The sequence below is a fragment of the Seriola aureovittata genome, chromosome 4, assembly GCF_021018895.1.
Source record: "Seriola aureovittata isolate HTS-2021-v1 ecotype China chromosome 4, ASM2101889v1, whole genome shotgun sequence".
NCBI lineage: Eukaryota > Metazoa > Chordata > Actinopteri > Carangiformes > Carangidae > Seriola > Seriola aureovittata.
Window position 1 is genome coordinate 14,636,023 of NC_079367.1, and position 20,224 is coordinate 14,656,246.

A 20,224-nucleotide genomic window follows, 5' to 3' on the forward strand; every position below is an offset into this window, starting at 1 on the left:
ACTTTTTCTGTATCCCACAAATAACACAATGAATATTACATCCAACTCATAATACATCCACTATTTTTCTGATTGGCTGTAGGGTGTGTAGGGTGACTGTAGCATTAGTTCTTCTTCCATTAGTTCAATGTTTCTTGAACATTTGTGTGCTAGAGGGAGTTTCCTGACGTGATGAAAGCTGAGGAGCAACCTCCTTCACCATTGCCTCAGTATATTTCACTTTTTGTCCTTTCAACACACATAAAGTGACCCATGGCTTGGGCTTGTCCTATTGGTATTGCAACCCCGCAGCATTGTACCGATGGAGCTACTTTTCACAACCAGCTAAGTATTGAACTTATTAGTTAGAAAAGACAGCTTAGTATTGAAGATAAACGTACTTTGCATTATCTTGCCTTCTATCGTGTTACAGTTATCATGCATGTACAGTATGCATCTGCATACCTCACCGCATATTTTCAAACCAGCACTGCCCTTTTTGAGAACATTGTAATTGCCCCTATATGTGTATAATGACCACCTCTTCAGCAAGTTATTTTAATTCCACAAACTGAATGCAATCTTGAGCTTTAGTGATTTTAAAGCTCGAAAACTATTTTTCCCTACAGAACCTGAAGGCGGCATTGCGTGAATGGATGTGACGTATGAATCGCCTAGAAATCAATCGTCAATATTTTTTTAATAGAAAAGAAAAACAAATAAACTTTGCCTAAAGACCTAAACTAGATACATTAGAGGGGGTGTTTATAATTTAAAAAAAATAATACAATGAAATACTTAAACACATACATTAGGTTATGTGGCGTATGGGTTCAGAGATTTTAAATACACGCCCACATTTTTCCCGCATGGTGGACTGTAGCGTCGTCCTGTATTGTTGTTCTGAAATAAACCTGGCTGTATCTATGTATCAGCATGTGATAGTGTGGGGTTTTAGGTTGTATTATCAGTTTGTCCGCGTCTTTAAAATAGTGGAATAGGTGTCAGACGACAGAACCCACTCTTAAACTCTACTCTACTTTTGGATATTGAGCTAGTTAGCTTGTTGTGCTAGCTGGCTAGCAGTCTTATTTGAGAAGAATGAAGACATGTAACGGGAACTCCAGTATTGTGGACATGTTTGAAAAGGGAAAAGTCCTGAAAATATGTGCTCCAATGGTTCGATATTCAAAGTAAATGGAATCTATTTTCCTCCTGCAATTGTATTCATATCTTTATTTTTGCTGTATTGAACCACAATCAAGGGGTAAAAAAGCACTACTGATACTTCACTTTAAACACTTGTACTCAAGTGTTTCATTGAGTCCTTTGAATTGCTGTCTTAAACATGGGAAGTACTATAGGTTCTACAAATTTCCCCACTGCAGGACTTAAAAAAGTACTATCTTATCTTACAGCTACCATTTGTTTTGTTTCTTGCACACGATATTCAATGAAGTCTATTTTCTATAGGCTTGCGTTCAGGTCCTTGGTGAGGAAGTACAACTGTGACATCTGCTTCACCCCAATGATAGTTGCTTCTGACTTCATGCGATCCGTCAAAGCCAGAGACAGTGAATTCACTACCAATGAGCGTGAGTAGCAACATTGTAATGCATGTCAGTATAGTGTCCTTCCTGCAGCATCACTTCTAATGCATTACATCTTTACACAGAGATGTCAATTTTTTTCCCATTCCTCTTCAGGTGACCGGCCCCTGATAGTGCAGTTTGCTGCCCATGATGCTCAGACCCTGGCTGATGCAGCCTGTGTGGTAGCACCTTTCTCAGATGGAGTTGACCTTAACTGTGGCTGTCCCCAGAGGTGCAACTACTTACAATAGGCCTTGATACATTTTGGCCTTCAGTCACTTTTTATTACTTTGTGATTTCAGCATTTTTATTTTGCAGGGGATGAAAAGAGCACAGTTTGTTTGACCGATTAATTACTAATGTCAAATTGTATTTTTCTGATTTCCTCTCTATTATTTGAACACTAATTAAGTATTACTGAGATAGTTGGACAGATTTGTTTTGTTTAAGTTCTTAAGATAAGTTTAAGTTAAGATAACTTTGTTGTGTTTTCAGATGGGCTATGTCAGCCGGGTATGGTGCATGCCTCATCAACAAGCCTGAACTTGTGAAAGATATGGTCAGACATGTCAGAAACCAAGTGGACAATCCAAACTATACAGCGTCCATCAAAATAAGGTAAAAATCTGAACCAGTTCAAAATTGTAAAGCTAAATCAGTAAATCTGTGACATCGATGGTAGCTTATTGCAGATATATCAATATCTGTATATATGTAAGAGAATATAAGAAATTCATGTCACCCACAGAATTCACAAGGACCTGAGACGTACAGTGGATCTGTGTCAGAAGGCTGAATCAGCTGGTGTGTCATGGATAACGGTCCATGGCCGTACAGCAGAAGAACGTCACCAGCCCGTCCATTATGATGCCATAAAGACAATCAAAGACAGTTTATCTGTACCTGTCATTGCCAATGGGGACATAAAGTACCTCCGTGATGTGGAGTCCACTCACCAGCTTACTGGTATCGATGGTAGGTTTGTTTTGATTGTTTTCAACAGATGTTCACTATGTCATATGCATAAATAACAGTGTTCCTGTCTTGTGTGTTGTCTGTCTAGTGTTCAGTTTGTTAATTTCTTGTTTGACTGGATTTGCTTATCAGGTGTGATGGCTGCACGGGGGTTGCTTGCCAACCCTGCAATGTTCGCTGGCTATGAGGACACTCCTTTGGAATGTATATGGGACTGGGTGGACATCTCTATAGAGCAGGGCACTCCTTTCACCTGCTTCCACCACCATCTTATCTACATGCTGGAGAGGGTTAGCTCCCAGCCTGAAAGAAAAGTGTTCAATTCTCTATCCAGTACCTCAGCTGTAATAGATTACCTCCAGAACACATACGGGTCAGTGTAGGGTCAGAGTTGAAATGCAATGTACTTGATTTTAGCATTTTTTATTTTTGTGCCAAATAAAATTACAAAGCTATAGTTGTATTACTGATGTTTGTCTTCTTTACTGCTCCATTTTCTCCAGTCAAGCCTTAACTAAACAGTAATAATATAGCTAAAACAGAATATTTAGTTATTTTTTTAATGCTTGTCTTACTAGTATACACTGAGGCTTAAGATATTTTGCTTCCCAATGAATAGCACATTCTTAAAATCATAAGATATGAAGGAATATTAAATCTAATGATACATCTTTTTATTGAGTCCTTGCAGTAGGAAAAGAATAAAAATTACAAAAACTATTATATACTTGCACAATGATTAATTTCATGCACATCTAGCTTTTTAGAGCAGCAATGCAAGCAATGTAATAAGTGTTTTTCTTTTTATGTGTCAGTTTTTGTAGCTTAAATGTACACTCAACTAGCACTTTATTACGTACACCTAGCTTAAAGTAATGCAACAGTCATATAATAAAAGCTTGTCTTCAGGTTATGATGTTTTTATTAAAATTGTTTTGATCATTTAGGAGGATGCAGTTTGTGGAGCTGTTGAACTGTATAGCATTAATACGAGAGGTGTTTCTGTTGTTTGACCTACTCTCACTGATTTAAATGCGGTGGACGAAATAACAGAAGCATAATAAAAAATAAAAAAGCAAATACAATTACACAGCTTCACAAACTGCAGCCTCCATACCAACACCTATTAAAAACAGTTTCAACATAAACTGAACATTATGATCCATGACGGGAGGATTTATTGCAGGCATGACTAATTAGACTGCATTAATATAGGCTAGGTGTACCTAATATACTGCAAACTGAGTGTATATAAATACTAAGTCAAGGGATAGAATTACGTTACTGAATGTAAATTGTTTTTTTATAATGAAGAGTTCTTCAAGGAAAAAGAGCAGAAGTATTGTGATTTGCCTTCAGAGTAAAATCTTAATCTGTGTGCTGAATCCACGTATAACGGGTGGGAGTGTACACACAAGAGTAAGAACAGACAGTGAGATTTAAGATGTTATTACGCAACAATTAAAAACCAATGACGCATTTCCCGCCCATATTGATGCTTGAAATCAACGTGTCAAAATTTTATTACGAAAAATAAGACCGGAAGATAGGTCTTTCAGACGAGCTGGGTGGAACAGGAAGGGAAGCCGGAAGACGAACTTTGCTTTGGATGATTTCAGAAGAGTAGAAAAGTTGCTCTCTATCAGTCTGCATTTTTGCGGTTTATTGGTAAGTGGTGTATCTTTATGTCTGAACGCTGATAACTTAGGCACCTTACCCAGTTGTCATTATAAATGTTTAACTGGCTAGTTAGCTTACTCTAAGTGGCGCACTTAAGGTTAGCGTTAGCTTGTAGTTAAAGTTTATGTGAATTTAGCATTGGGTTTATGGAGATGAAGATGATATGATATGAAGATGGAAAGAGAGACATCATTTCAAAAAGCCTTAGTGTGTGTTTTGTGTGTGTGCCTCTAATAAGCATATAAACACAAACTCTTGTGGCGCAGCAACTGTAAGTTGGCAACTGTAATGTGAGTTTGATAGGGCTAACTTCTGGCAACTTCTCTCAGGGATAACCTTGTGCGAGTTTACCTTAAGGTGTGTGAACTGGTCAGATAGGAAGCTTAACTTGTCACAGAGGCTGTATCGTTGTCCAAGTGGAACAAAAGCCATTCATGCTAGCTAAACCTTTTACTTATTACCCTGTAAGATTTCATGTTTGTCTTTCTCAGGTTATCTCCTGAGGCCATCAACAAAGATGACATTGCAATGGACTGCTGTGGCCCTCTTTCTCTATGTGGAGATTGGCATCCTTGTCATCCTCTGTTTACCCTTCATCTCTGCCAGGAGGTGAGTAAGAGTCACTCAGAATCATACTGTGTGTGTGTGTGTGTGTGTGTGTGTGTGGGTGGTGATCCTGCAGACATAATGTGCTTGTATATCGTCTAGAGTAGAGACCTGTTACGCACTGATGTCTGTAAATGTTTGTGCATGTGTGGTTGCAGGTGGCAGAGTATTTTCCAGCTGAGGATCTGGAGCTTTGTGGCACGGTTCTGGAACAAAGTGTTTCTCACCATGATCATAGTACTTATCGTTCTCTTCCTTGGTAAGTGTAACATCATCTGTTTCAATATTTTGTACACAACTCTTCAGTTAGAAATGTAACCTCAGATCGTGTGAACTGTTGAGTTTTAGATCATCAGCTGTGAGCTGGGAGGAAGCTTTGTGGGCACTATTGGATGCTTTAAAACAGGGTTTTATCAAAACACAAAACATGCTGTCAAGTGGTTTAGAGAGCATGCCATATCGACAGGTAGCTGTAAAGTCATGCTTGCAAATCAGAAGCCTGAAATAAAGATATCACTGGTTCCAGTAGAGAAATTATAATGATGTTACAAGCCAAAAGCTTGCGTTTCCCTGTCTCCACGACAACACTGAAAATAGAGCCTCTAAATTCTACACCCTGGCCGGAGATTTGCAAAAAGTCTGTTTTCAGTGACCCAAAAGCAAATTTGAATGTGAACAAAAGGCCTACCTGGATAGAAAAAGCTGCATTTTAAAAATTGGCAGTGCAGACAGGGCTTTAGTCACTTTCATCACTGGCGATCTTATTACTGTAGGCAAAATCTCAAAACAACAAAGCTCTGTGAAGATGGTACACATAAGAAAAAAGTTGTAAATCTAAGCTTTCTAACTCATGGCATGTTCCTTTTTCTTTAGATGCTGTCCGTGAAGTGAGGAAGTATTCACAAAAAGAACTTGGCACAGATTCCAAGCTGCAGCCGAACATGTTTGACCACCTGCACATGAAGCTTTTTAGAGCCCAGAGAAACCTCTATATCTCTGGCTTTGCTGTCTTCCTCTGGCTGTGAGTCTTTGCTCTCATATACTGATACACACAGGACATATTAAAAAACAAAAATATGTATTAATCAGTAATGAAAGTAAGTCACCTGCAGCCTTTGAATGATGCCTTTTTTGACCTTGGTTACTTTTGCAGAGTTATGAAGCGAGTGATCACCTTGATTAACCAGCTGGCAGCCATGTCTGGGACTACAGCTGCTCTTCAGGCACAGGCTGACAACGCTAACCAGACTGCCAAGAAATACATGGAGGACAATGAGCTGCTGAAACAGGTGGGCTTCACACTGGTTCGGCCACAACTACATATCTCTTTGACGGCTCTAGATGACAACACACACATAGGAGATTAATGATTCAGACTTGCAGTTAGATAAAGATGTGCATTTCATTTCTTCATTTTCATTTCATTATATATTTCAGACTCTGGTGGAAGGGAAGGGTGAAAAGGCCACTTCAGAGGGCATGGAGCTGTTGAGAAAGGAGGTGGAGGCACTGAAAGAAGAACTTAAGACTGCAGGAGATGGTTAGTATCCACATATTTACCACATATCCTCTACAAATATATTTGTGTTGCTTTTACACACATGTGCTAGTATTATTTTTGTATTGACCCCAGGAAGTTGATATAACAACTGTAGATTTTAAAAGGTGTCACCTCTAGTGTATGAAGATGATGCCATGTGTTGATGTGTGATTGTCTCTTCTCCAGCCCTGAAGAAGTCCCAGTCAGAGGCAGAGGGGATGAAGAAGCAGACGGAGGGCCTGGCCAGGGAGTACGACAGACTGCTGAAAGAACATCAGGAACTCCAGGTAATACTAAGTCCTAAACAGAGCAGGATAATGACCTCTTGGGCCATGCACTATTTAGATACAGTTAGTCTACTGAAAAAGTGCAGGAGCCTATATTTGTTGTTGAGACATTGAAAACAAAGGTTGTTAATATTAGTGACTGCCAACAGTTCCCATTCATTTCAAGGATCTCAACTAAAGAATCATGTAGACATTTGTACTTAGAGTAGATAAATGGCCTTCACTAATCTAATCTAAAATAATGGAATATAATATTATCTGACATTTGCTTTTCATTTTTTGTCCTTTCAGAATCTTCAAGATAGTGGAAGCAAAAAGGATGACTAGTTAGTGTAAAATGTTTAAAAGTTAAAGTGTTTACACATCAACTCACAAGAGAGCCACTCCAACACATGCTTTGCCCTCATATATCACCTTGTGTCAACATGCATATCACAAAATCACGGTTGGCTCCTCAGAAGTACAGAGTTTTGGCTGATATCAGTAACAGTTCTAAAGCGTGGAGGTGAACCAAACTGGTTTAAATTGGATGAGTAATATTTTGTGTTTCCCTGTTTCTGCCTGGCACAGTGTGACTAAGAGGATTGCTTTTTTTTTTTAAGTTCACACTCTATCAGGCAGATTAACTGTGCAAGGTATTTGGAAAGAATTCAGTCAGTAATTGACCCAGGTCTGATCACAGAGCTCTTGATATGTTAAAGAAATTTTCAACTAGGATGGGTGTTTGTTTTATGGCATTTGTTTCAGCCTGGTGCACAGAGTGGAAGATTTGCGAAAAGCTGGAGCACTGTATTACTGTTGCAAACAGCTATGAATGTATTTTGATACTAAAGATTTGCTTCTCTATTTCTGTATGTAGCAGGGGCATGTGCTCTTCAAACTTGCAGCTTAAATACAGTATGTAAATGTAGCCTGTGCTTGCATGGCTGTGCAAATACAGTTTGCATGTACATTTGCACTTAGACAAATCATCTTCATGTTTTCCAGCTGCTGTTCTGTACTGTTCTGTTTTAACAGTAGTAGTTGTGGTGAATGTTAATGGTTGGACAGCATCAGGCATCCAAGTGTTTTTTTTCTGGTTTCCTTCTTAATTTTAACATGTAAATGTCGATGAAAATCTTCCGTTAAATATCAAATATAAGTAAAACATAGGGATGAAAAAATTTTGATCTTACTTAGGCTTTTAATAACAGATTCTTGTTAATGGCCACAGAAGTCCACATTCTTTTATACGTGCTGCACTGCGTGTTTATTTTTCTGGTTAGCGCACCAGTTGCACTGGCAGCTGTTCTGTATGAAAAAGTGCAGTATGGTTTTTCTTATATTTCCATTATCCAGACAGAGCGATGTCACTGTGAAAGAGGAGCTGAGACTTTAATCACCAGTTAGTTCAATGTTTCCCACTTCTTCGCGCTAAAGCAGTTCTTGCATGGGTTTACCACATTTACTATTCAGGTCATAAAACTGCAAGAATGCCTCTTCAAGTTGTTTTCATATATTTCTGTCAGACAGAAATCAGAATGAAGTGCCTTGTGGGTGGATGCAGTACATGTTGTTTAATAAAGATCTGTTTCTTTATTCTTGGCCTTGTTTACAGTGTTTGAACATGCACTTAATGAAGCACCTTGAATAAATAACACCAACACATCATTTGATTGGATATTAAAAGTTTTATTTTAGTATTACATTTACGATATTCTTTGAAATTTTACAAAAATAATCCAAGAAAATTATTTACATTCTGATTTAATGCAAGTAAATGCCTTACATTATTGAGATAATGACTTCCTTCCTCTATACCTCTCGTTGCTCCTCTGAATCTGTACTTGTGGCCACCTGTGCCTGAAACTGAACCTGAATTCAAAAGACAATACGGTCAGCACATATTGTACGTTGGCAAAAAAAAAAAAGAATGGTACATATCCATTTTGGACATAAAATCTTACAAAATGATAATATACATTTACAAAGACAAAAGTATTATTTCTAAACAGTTGTCTTGAGATACAGCAGCTAGTGGACTGATTTCATTTTGAGAAATCATTCTGTCAGATTTCATGGAAATGGGTTGTGATTTTGGATCGAAGCTGTTTTAAGAATAAAATTGATAGGAAAAACCTGAGAATAGACCATGATGTTTTTGTTTGTGGGTTTTGGCACAGCAGTTCATGCATGAACAAAAATACACAGAAAAACTAATGATGTAAAAACAGACTGACCAGTGAAACATTTAGTATAGCGACGGCTGAAGACGCAGAAGCAGAGCTTTTACACATCAGCGACACAAATGCACACTTTTTGTGGTAACACTTGACACACAGTGGAGTCGTTTGCCTAAAGACTGGGACAGCATACATTATTATCGTTTCTCAGTGTTTCTCAAATTCTGCCTCTTCAAAAGGCACAACACATGGCAACCACCAGACACAAGGGCAAGCTTTCACCTCAGCCATCTGTTTCAGTCAACAATGGTTATTTAATAATAGAGCCTTATGAGGCTCTTTGAGATTACTCTGAGCAAATTCGGTCTAATCCTAATTATCAGTGTTAACAAGTTTATTTGACTGTATTCTTAGTAAAACTTCTTTCCTCAGTAGTACCATATTAAGATGATGGTACTGCCTCCTTGTGGCCGTCAACGATATTGAAATCAAGGCAGATTCCATTACACAAACAGGTAAGCAGATCTCACTAAAATTCAATTTCCATTTTTTAGGGAATACGAAAAACAAAAGAACAAGTTCACATCCAGAAAAGCGCACAACACAAACTGCAACAGACCTAACTTTGGCCTTAGAGTCAGTCAGAAATGAAACTTTTTTTCCCAAACAACTGTAAAGTCATTCAGTCTGAAATGTAAAAGGAAATGGTATTCAGATGTCTGTTGAATGTGTGACTGAAAATTGCTCTCTACAATCAGCAAGACAGATGATTTAGAGGTAACCATTGAGTGAATGAGGCACAGACGTCAAAACGACTCCAACAAAGCCGTCTAAAAGTTACTGAAACATGTTCAAACACATTTCTACAACAACCTGCTCATCTTTTCCATCTCTTTGAAGGTCTAATTTTCCTCATATTTATATTCTATTATATTTATATTCTTTATATTTAGTGTCATGCCTCTGGTTTTTATAAGGCCACTTTTCTTCTGTTCAGTAACACTGGTGATTAGGAAGAAAACTTCATTTGAAAGAAAACTCCAAAGAGGCAGCTTTATAAGTGCTGGTGTTCAGAATGACTGTTTTTTGCAGTAGTCTGTACAAGTCACATTTCCCATCTAATCTCTTGTGCCACCATTAAAAAAGAAAAATATTCTTTTCTTTATAAGGAAAAAATAACAGCATGTACATTCAAGAAATATTTCAGTTATATCAAATTTCTGTCAAATTCACAAAGCCCTCACAGGTCCAGTAGTACAAATATAGAATTTATGCTTCATATGAGATAATCGGATACAACGTGCGATTCCCTGCAAATCATGTGAGTGTGTGCGCATTGTGTACAGTATCACTCTGTACATATTGTGTGTGTGTGTGTGTGTGTGTGTGTGTGTGTGTGTGTGTGTGTGTGTGTGTGTGTGTGTGTGTGTGTGTGTGTGTGTGTGTGTGTGTGTGTGTGTGTGTGTGTGTGTGTGTGAGTGTGAGAGAGAGCGCGCGCGGGGCAAACGGGGTCACTTCTTTTGGATCTGTCACAGCCGTGTCTCCCGGTCTGTGCTGTTATCTGATGTTTGTTGTAGTTGGTCACAATTAGAAATCACAAACTCTTCCTTCCTGAGTGCCTCCAGCTCTGTTCCGCCGTTGGCCAGAGCTCCATGAATGGCATTTCTTTCCTCCTTCTTCAGCTGTCGACTGAGCAGAATGAAGCCCGGGATGCAAATAACGAAGGAAATAGTCCGCAGGCTCAGAGTCAGGCCCAGGTATGCGATCCTGTGATGCAAGGGCGTAAAAAAAAATGTGGGGGTCAGAGAGGAAGACAAGTTTTGGACAAATGGGGGAGGGGCAGATGATGCTGCAGTGGCTTTGTCACTCAAAAGATGGCTAAACCTAAAACCCAACCATGTCAGAGAACAGTAAATAATGACTGGTTTATTACATAATTTAACAATTTATATATGTTGCTCTTTAGTTGGCTACATTTTGAGCCTGTTTTCTTTAAGCCTATATCTCTTTACATTTTAGCAACATGGCATCTTTAAAGAATGCCACATCATACATTAGGAGTTCCTGTTTTTTCCTGTATTGTACACACAGATGTACAGACAACACTAGGTGACTTTGATACCGAAGAAAACTTAAAAACACAATGATTATCAGTCAGCTTCTGGTGTTATAAGGAGCGTCCTTTTTCTGTGATTTCTAAGTGGCTTTCGGACGTTTATAAAAGAAATCTGATAAACAGAGTTGTGACTCACAGAAGGTTTTTGACTTTTAAGCAAATTGCGGCAACCGGTAAGGGTTTTAAAGTACCTCGACTGCCTTCATGAGCTGTATGTCACAGCCTCGGCTGCTGTCCCCTGGGGGACATGCCTCGTTTGAAAACCTCTGCCTGCAGTATATTAATGTTAACACTTTGTGGAAGCCTTCAGCTGAGGTTACGTAAATCACCTTTGCTAACAGGACAAAAGATGAATCATATTAGCTTGACTGCCAATGAGGAACATTTGAAAGACATAAAATGAAGTTTAGCAAGTTTTTGTGAAGTGTTTATGGTATATCATTTATTCGTTGTATCCAATATAACAGATCTGGAGAGAAGTGTCAAAATTTAGCAACATGCAAATTTGTTTCAAATTTCACATTGTATAACATTTTGTACACGCAACAAGTCATTGCCACATGAAATTCAAACCTATAACATAAAAGTGCAGTAGACCTGAAGTTAACTGAATCTTCATGAATCCCTAAAATGAAAGTAAGATCCATGAAATACTGACTGTCATGCATGTGAGTACTACCTGTATGCAGTGGTGTTATAGATTCGACAGGCTCCTATGCCTCCACACCTCTTCTGACCCCATTTTAGACATGTGGTGTCAATGATTGCTCCAAAGTAAATGGGTGCTGGGATCCCTGCTGTAGGATCACAAACATAGTTTCGCAATCACATTCTCCAGAGCTGAAACAACAGATTCTGCAAACACTGTTCAGTCAGAACAAACACTGAAACTTTAGCAAACACAGGCACTGTGGTAGTTCAAGTGACAGTTTGGAATAACGATGGCAAAGGTCTTCAGGTAGATTCAAAACCAGGACAACACATTTATTCCTGACCCATTCAAATGTGCTTAATAGAGGTTGGGTTTTAAAGGAGACTTACCGAGGGTACGTGTTGCCAGAGCATGGAAACCCAAGGCCAGAGATTTCAACTGTGGTTTTATGCACCTGCATGAGGAAAAAAATGCAGACATTTTTCAGGAACACATCAGGAACTGGTTAGAAAATATCAGCCATGTTTACATTATGGTGGCCCTTAAGGTCAAAACAATATATTTCAGAAAATATGACATTTCAGATTACAGAAAAGGTGGGATAACACTTCTTGTTTGCAATTGCACAGAACCCAATCCCTGGTGTTCAGTGCCATTTGCTGTGATATTGCATGCATTTTATCTGAGTTTGAAACTAAGGGAATATTTTAACAAAGGATATTTATATGATGCAATTCTCAATATGCTTTCAACATATCAATATATTAAATGTCCCTTGGAACCCTGAAAGCACGCTTGACAGAATTAGCACTGAGGAGATAGGGGGGCTACACTGCAACAAGTGACATTAGCAGGGCCATCTTATCAGAGCTGTGTGGATCTGAACAGAGAATTGACTTGGTTTTTGTCCAATCACAACAAGTGTTGTCCTGCCCTTTCTGTAATCTGAAATCTTGTGCTGTGTTTCGTGTTAATCTCGTTCCGTGAAATATGTTTTGTCCCTTAGTGCCACCAAACTACAACACAAAATAAAAAACAGATTCAAGGTCACTTAACTAATGCTCAGAACTTCTTATGAAAACTGAGTCTTAAGTAGCAATCTCAAGTTCGGTCAAACCCATGTACCCACTATATGTAAAAGACATGATCCAAAATGTTTTGAGGTAGGAAATAGGTAGAACTTATGGACACACACGTTTTGTTAAAAAAAATGTTGTGTAAATGCTGAATGTAAACAGGATACTTTTACAGTTCTTGGGGCAATTCTCTGCCTAATTAGTCATCAGTCCTAAACCATTTATAACATACAGCCTCTTTCTGATCTCAGAACCTCTCTGAGAATCAACAGGGGAATAAAGAGATAACTGTGCAGACATTAAATCAGACAGTAAAATAAGAAAAGCAGAGCACATGAAGTAATTTCATTCTGTGAGACCATTGCATTCAAACAGGATCAGCTGATATGGCTTCTGGAAATCTTTGTCTGTGTGTGTGTGTGTGTGTGTGTACACATGTCGTGTGACATTCTCTTAATAAAACCATTTTATGTGGGAAAATTGGAACATAGAAAGAAAAACTAGGGCACACATGCCATCTTGTATCAATGGAAGGTCTCATCAGTAAGGTGTTATGTGGAGTGTCAGCCAGCAGAGGGTGCTGAGCTGCAGATTAATCTATATTTAGTTCATAATGCATTCACTTTCTTTAAAACATAGCCATTGTCAGATTGGTTGTACCTGAGTCAACCTGTGGATCAACACTCAGTTGGCAGAAAAAGCTCCAGTATGATTCTTTCTACAGGGAGCCACAGTGTCATCAAGTAGGGCCAAGGAGTGAGTGCCCACCCCCCCGATTTAGAAATGTTGTTTGACCATTCATCTACAGTAATAGGCCATAAAAGAGCTAAGACTGAGTTGTTCAAAGCAGAACGTGTGTCGAGAAAATATAATGCATTTCAGAGCGACTGTGCTGCGTGTGTGCGCCTGAATGAGTTGTACAAATGGAAGTTTTTTACAGTGGAAGAACTCCTGTCTCTTCATCTGCTTCCCTGCGCTGCTCTCTCTCTCTCTCCCTCTCTCTCTCTGTCTCATACAGTTTTCCAGGAGGACTAGTCCTTGTCAGACTACACACACACACACACACACACACACACACACACACACACACACACACACACACACACACACACACACACACACACACACACACACACACACACACACACACACACACACACACACACACACACATATCCCAAGCCTCTAGTCCATGAAGTGAACTCTCTGCTTAATCATCTGAAATTCATTTTCAGCTTCAGCAAGCAAGTTTAACCTTCATGTGAGATAATTCAGCTAATTAACCAGACAGAAGTGCTTCAAACTACAGTCACATGGATTACTAGACTCTTATTTACTATTACGGCTCTATTTGACAATGTTCCCTTTGAGAAAAGAATGTTATTGATTAGTAACATTATATAATTTAATTATAATCACAACACAGAGCAGCCACTCTCTGGTCGGCTAGCAAAAATGTTCCTCCATCAGTTGTTGATTATCCATTTCTCAGAGTTTTCGAAGCTTCAGCACTGACCTACATACGACATATCACACATGCAAATAGTTACATCTCTTTCATATTAATCTGGCAGTTACTTTCACTTGGCCCTTTATCAGTGCAAGTAGAGGAGATCAACCGATTGTCCCCTTGAGAAAAATGAGTGGGAAAGATGCCGCACCAACTGTCACATCCCTTTTCATTAGCATAAATTAATGAAGGATAAGTTCACTGATTCAACACCAGCCATCATTTATTTTCATTCATGATACATTGCTGATTCAGTTTTGGAAAATTCTGCATTCTGCAGAAGAAGCTTCGGGACTTGTACCTTTGAAAATCATCAGGTTTTGCACAGGAGATCTCTAAAAGATCTGCTGCTGAACACAATGAACTCTAGCTTTTTGTTTACCTCAAACAGTTTGTGGGAACTGATCGAAGCTTATTGAAGCTAACATTACCAAGGTTCCCACGAGCATATCATAGTTGCGGTCAGCTACTCGTAGGAAATCTGCCCTCACTATAATATAAACAAGGCAGCAGTAGGTGTTTTTTACTTTGCAGCTTGTAACTTAACAATCTCCCTGACCTCAATTGAGAGCATAAGACATTACCCTTTGAGAATCCAAGTCATTCTCAACTGATCATGACCTCCTACCCTGTACCACCATAAAGGGATTTAAACTTTAAGAATTCACATGACTGGAAACAGACTATTTTTAAACACTTTGTTTAACCAAGCCACTGTTTATACATGTGACACAGAGACACAAAGACACTACCATTGCCAATAACAGTAATGGCCCCAATCATTGTCTCTGGATGCTTTGATCTCTAAAGAAGCAAGTAAAAACATAAACTTCCCATAATTCCTGGAAGTAAGCAGATCAGGCAGGCATAAGGTATGTGAACAATCTATTGCGTTTCCAAGTAAGTGAAATGAAATAACATAATTATATGAAAAATGTCTGACTGTTAGCATATCACTGAGAAACTCTACCTCAACAAACATTGCATTCACTGCTAGAAATTTGGCTCATGTTTTGTTGGATGACTGTGAGCAATATTTGTTGGCTATAAAAAAAAAACCTTCTCACACAGCTCCAAATTAAAGTTGCATCAGTAAATCAAGTGTGCAATGATTGGATATCCAAAGGTGAACAAGGTGTATGCAATGGTTAAATCGTGTTATATTATTTTTCTTAAATCTGACCTGATAAGAAGCATGTAGCCTGGTGTCCCCCCGAGGGAGATGATAAAGGAAGTGATGACAGAGAGAGCCAGGAAGTACGGGAACATCCTGTCACAGTCGTCCTTGTGAGGGCACTGACCTGTACTGGCCGTAAAGTTACCAGCCACACCGACACAGCTACAGTTAGAGAAGACCTGGAGAGACATGCATAGCCGCACACAAGTGACCATGTATAGCAGGACAAAGACACACATTCACACACATGCACACACAGCAACACATACTTACATACATATATACAAGTGGAAATGGGTGTGGTGCAGGAGTGTTCAGGGGCAACAGGTTGCCACTGAAATCACTGTTGCAGTATAATCAATTAATAATCAATAATCAATTAAAAAACATAAAAGCCAATCATGTGCAGTAGAGCTGAATTGCTGTCCACATCTCAGATTTTCGTCAGCAATTAATTTTGTGATAATGAAGTGAAACAAAATAGACTAGGGCTCCCATGGCACTCACATGATCTACCAAGTATTACAAATGTATATAAATGTTTTCCCTTATTTAAAGCATACATTGATCATGTTACAGAGATGTCAAACCTTTTTGTTTTGACTGCTAATGTGTTGAGGATAAATGAGGATAAATGAATGCACAAGCATGAACAGGCAGTGTATTTCTCAGTAATACATTTTTTTTTATTATTGGGCCATGTAATAAAGTTAAAACAGAATTTTATGACATCAACGTGTTCAACCAAACAAAGCTGTGTTAAAGGCATATAACAGCAGAAGCTGAGATATATACAGTAGGCTTTGTGACTTTTAAAGTTCAGCTGCAGCCTACACACTACTAAGGTAATTACCACCATAAATTCATTTTCAATGTGCAATTTTTTTTTATTTTATTTGAGCACCTTGACAACTTACTGTGTTTTTCCCTGAGCCAGCAGAGCTGGTGCAGCCAGCAAGACAGGGAGATACATAGGTGATGCCATTCTCCCCACAGACTGGGTCCCACTCACTCGCTGAACAAAAACAGTCTGAGTTGCAGGTTGTGAACACTGGATGTTTATCATAAGATATCATATCCATGCTGGAAGGAAGAGAGCAAGAGCAAAGTGCAAATGAGAGGCAAATATTTACTAAGCCATGACATATCTGTTAGTGTAGTTGTAATACATTTAAAAAACAAATACCGTAGGCCAAAGCAACATTAGCAACAGAGGCTGTCACACATTTTAATACATTTGGTGGAAAAAATTGCCTTTTTTTTCCAGGGCTAACTTTAACGGAAAATTATGTATTGTTTTAATGGTAGTGTTCATTTCGCTCATTAATGTCACACCTTCAAAAAAAAACACTTAAATGAATCATGTAGGCAAACTTACTCACACATGTTATTATTTAGCATCTACTTTAACGTGGTTGGTGCTGCGGTGAGGTGGAGTGAGGAAATGATGGGATTCATGAATCAGTGAGCAGATAGCTGCTCACTGATTTATGAAAGTAAACAGAGAGTTAATGAGCAATAGGAAATTGAATATTCTATTTACCACAAGCAGTGCTGGCTCTTAATTGTGCGTGCCAGCTTCGGCACACTCATTGTAGGTTAATTAGCATGTGGCACCCATCTGGCTGCTTTTCATCTGTTTTGTCAGCAGTGTCACTACAGTTGCGTCTTGCTGCTGAACCTCAGTTTTAAGACTCAGCAGTGCATTGGGCACACAGCAACCGATTATTTTTCGTTGGTCTTGTGAAGCTTGTGATCACCTACTGGCTCCCTACTATGTTGAACAGCAGTCTGCATGCTCTGTTGGCATTTCTAATGCTGTTGTTTGATGTGCGGGTGCCCTTGGAAACCTTCGCTCATTTGGTGCCTTGATCTAGATACGAGTCAACATTTTCACTGTTGAATTAACTTTGTTTTTGGTTAAATAAGTAAATTCAGGTATTAGTTGCACACCTTACATGGACCACTGCGCTGTCACTGCTGCACATCAAAGCCACTTAGCTCTGTACTTGCTTTATGATATGAAACTCACGCGCAAAGTGCACTTACAGAAAACTAAGTAATAATCTGTGAGGTAAATCACTGATTGCACTATGTTCACTAAATTGGGAAAAAACAAATACCTGCACAATAGTCAGCAATCATCAACCCCAACACACATTATTTGTGACTGACCTGTCGTACGAAAGCGTCACCCCGGCTACCTTGGCATTCTCGCAGCTCATTGCGAAGAAGAACAATGATAGAATGTAACCAATCAGAGACGTGCCAAAGGCAAACCTGGCCGCTCCCATAATGTTCAGCTTCAGCCTCTTCATCAGTAGACCTCCAGAAAACATCCCCAGTGCCACAGCGGGGATATTGATCACACCTAAGATTAAGAGAAACAGTGGAACACAGGATCAATATCAACTGAAATTAGATGTTGATTTAAAGGCTAAATCTGGATTTGAAAAAAACGATGACAAAATGATGAGATATGATGAGACAATATGATTTCATATTGAATCAAAGCTTGGCCATCATCTGTCTAACATTTGCTATTATTGCATTGAGGTAAACTACTGAGACTCATTAATTTATTTATTTATTTGGACCCCCATTAGCCACTCCCAAGGTAGCAATTACTATTCCTGGAGTTGCTCTGAGGAAAAATAAGGCTGGGGCAATTCCAAGTGTCCTTTATCAAAAAAGAGCCCTGCTTTTTATTTTATTTTTTTAGATCTCTTCTCATATACCTTCATCTGCCATCAATGTGAAGGCATGATCTTTTATCTATACCCATGTAATTAGCCCTGGTCACTAATATTGCATTCTCTTTCATATGCAGCCAGTCCGATCAGCGCAGGCATCTCCCTTGATGAGATTACATGAACCTAGATACTTTCATCTTATGTTATCAACTTCGTTAGATATTTTATTTCATATGCAAAGCACTCTTCGTATTCACAAAGCGCTCGTCTCTGCAGCTGTAGCGGTTAACGGGTTGAATTAGAACACAGCCAACCCAGTCCTCCTGTCCTTAACAATATCCTCTCTCCGAAGGTCTGTTTGTGCTTCATTCAGAAAATTTAAAATTACCATAAATTAACGGGGTAAAAAATTCTGTAAATGTGTAATTGAAACCATGCATCTTTATCTTTTAGTCTATGTTGTGTACATACTTGACAAAAGAATTGATTTGAGCAAATTAGGCCCATTCAAGAGCTTGTCCTGCCATGCAATGCAAACCAAGCAGAAAAGGCATTCCCTTGCTCTATTATGTGCTGATTTCCCAGGTTGTATACAATTAAGTACTGGGACGCATGCAGTATTTATGGAGAGTGTACCACACCCATCAGAAAGTTGGCCTTTGAGGCAGACTGCCTGAAGTGCTGCTCGATGTACTTGGGCTTGTAGGTGACCATGCCGATGAGAGAGTTCAGCTGGATGATTGTCACGCACAGGTAGATCAAGTAAACCTGGTGTCCCAGCAGAATCCGCAGGGTTGGAATGAAATCTGCAGAGGGATAGAAATGTAAGCTGAATGTTAAATATCTCGATGTTATTGTGACGGCTGACACATCTCTAATTACTGCTGTGAATGGAAATTTGCCTTTCTGTCTAGATGTCGCATTATAAGGAGTACTGCCTTGTGAAAAAAATGAAAGCCGCTATGAATAGAAATTGATGTGATTATAGTACTATTATGAATTATTGTGATGACGTACATTTTTTGTAGAAAAATGAGACAATCTGGGTAATAAATGGTGCAGTTTATGTGCTGTTTTCAACCATTTTGTTCTATAGCCTATTCAGTTCTACATATAGGGGCTTTAAACTCATAAAACCTTAAAATCATCAATATTTATGAACAACAAAGGGGACATGAATCTGGAAAATGCATTTTTAAATGACTGCAAACCTCTAAATCCATCCTCACCTTTGGCCATCTCTGTAAAACTAGTATGTTTGTCTGCTGGATACTTGTGATTCAGAAGGGGAGAGTCTTTAATGAAACTCGTCTGCTCTGGCGTGCACTTCTCTGGGCCCCGGGGTCCAGATATGGGCAGAGAGCGGGGCAGAAACCAGAAAGGAATGGCAGAGAGCAAGGTGATGACCCCGGCTATGAGGTAGCCCAGCCACCAGGCCCCCACCCAGCGGGCATCTGCTGGGGTGATGGTGATGGTTTCTGTGTTGGCGATACAGAGCATGAGAGGTAATCAATGCTCATATCATGCTCAGGGTGCTTACTTCAAATAGGATGAACATATTAGTGACTTATGGTTTAATGGGACAGTTTTAAAGTGAGATATGCAGTCGAGTTAATTTCGTTAACGAAAACAGTGATGAAACAGAGGTTGAGGTTGACTAAATATGACTAAAACTAACATGGACTCTTATCCCAGGACAAAGACACTACATGTAATAATAGCTGGCAAAATTAACACCAATATGCAGTGTTTGAACAGTTCAACAGGCTGTCTCAAGCTTGTTGAGCCCTCTCTATACATGACTGGATAACTCAAGAAAAGGATGCACAGATGAAGCAATGAGTACATATTTGCCTTTAAGGCACAACAGCAGAAATAAGCAGAACAGTCTACACACTCTATAGTTGGTCTTTTCATTGCTACAGTTTCTGAAATGAAATGTCCGATAGAAATAGTTTGATTCTGATGTAAAATGATTTGTAGTAGGTACTCAGCTTCTTTCACCTGAGACATCCTTTATGCTAGGAGTAGCAACTTTTAATCAAGCTTTTTCTCCTTCTTTTCTTTCCTCCTTCCGTCTGCTGCACTGTTTGATTGTGGCCCTCCCTCACCTTGTCTCATTCATTAGCTAATTGACGCTAATCCCGCACACCTGTTCTGAGTCTCTGAATCGTGCACA

General features: G+C 39.1%; 2 protein-coding genes across 3 annotated transcripts in view; one reads left to right on the top strand and one right to left on the bottom strand.

Annotated features, from left to right (window-relative positions):
* Nucleotides 1-817: 817 nt before the first annotated feature.
* LOC130167554 (tRNA-dihydrouridine(20a/20b) synthase [NAD(P)+]-like) lies at nucleotides 818-8,237 on the top strand. Of its 2 annotated transcripts, XM_056373867.1 has the most exons (12): nucleotides 828-1,172; nucleotides 1,453-1,574; nucleotides 1,686-1,803; nucleotides 2,067-2,189; nucleotides 2,320-2,550; nucleotides 4,731-4,835; nucleotides 4,991-5,091; nucleotides 5,706-5,853; nucleotides 5,986-6,121; nucleotides 6,270-6,372; nucleotides 6,559-6,659; nucleotides 6,951-8,237. In XM_056373867.1, the coding sequence occupies exons 1-12, from the start codon at nucleotides 1,081-1,083 to the stop codon at nucleotides 6,984-6,986; spliced, it is 1,416 nt and encodes a 471-aa protein (XP_056229842.1). In that variant the 5' UTR covers nucleotides 828-1,080; the 3' UTR covers nucleotides 6,987-8,237. The 2 variants fall into 2 exon arrangements, with proteins under 2 accessions (XP_056229841.1, XP_056229842.1); XM_056373866.1 differs by lacking the exons at nucleotides 4,731-4,835; nucleotides 4,991-5,091; nucleotides 5,706-5,853; ... (2 more) ...; nucleotides 6,559-6,659; nucleotides 6,951-8,237 and adding an exon at nucleotides 2,679-3,009 and having other exon boundaries at nucleotides 818-1,172; nucleotides 2,320-2,546.
* A 72-nt stretch (nucleotides 8,238-8,309) lies between these two features.
* Nucleotides 8,310-20,224, bottom strand: part of LOC130167553 (solute carrier organic anion transporter family member 1C1-like) — a 34,326-nt gene continuing 22,411 nt past the window's right edge. Inside the window, exons 8-15 of the mRNA XM_056373865.1 lie at nucleotides 19,275-19,523; nucleotides 18,687-18,851; nucleotides 17,528-17,723; nucleotides 16,270-16,435; nucleotides 15,359-15,531; nucleotides 11,979-12,043; nucleotides 11,617-11,734; nucleotides 8,310-10,588 (exon numbers count right to left, since the gene is read on the bottom strand). Of these exons, the coding sequence (XP_056229840.1) occupies nucleotides 10,351-10,588; nucleotides 11,617-11,734; nucleotides 11,979-12,043; nucleotides 15,359-15,531; nucleotides 16,270-16,435; nucleotides 17,528-17,723; nucleotides 18,687-18,851; nucleotides 19,275-19,523 (1,370 nt within the window). The 3' untranslated portion in view covers nucleotides 8,310-10,350. The remainder of the gene's footprint in view (nucleotides 10,589-11,616; nucleotides 11,735-11,978; nucleotides 12,044-15,358; nucleotides 15,532-16,269; nucleotides 16,436-17,527; nucleotides 17,724-18,686; nucleotides 18,852-19,274; nucleotides 19,524-20,224) is intronic.

Coding starts and splice junctions, on each gene's coding strand:
- LOC130167554 (XM_056373867.1), top strand. CDS start 1,081: ATGAAGACATGTAACGGGAACTCCAGTATTGTGGACATGTTTGAAAAG. Junction 1,804..2,066: donor AACTGTGGCTGTCCCCAGAG/GTGCAACTACTT, acceptor TTGTGTTTTCAG/ATGGGCTATGTCAGCCGGGT. Junction 5,854..5,985: donor TTTGCTGTCTTCCTCTGGCT/GTGAGTCTTTGC, acceptor TTACTTTTGCAG/AGTTATGAAGCGAGTGATCA.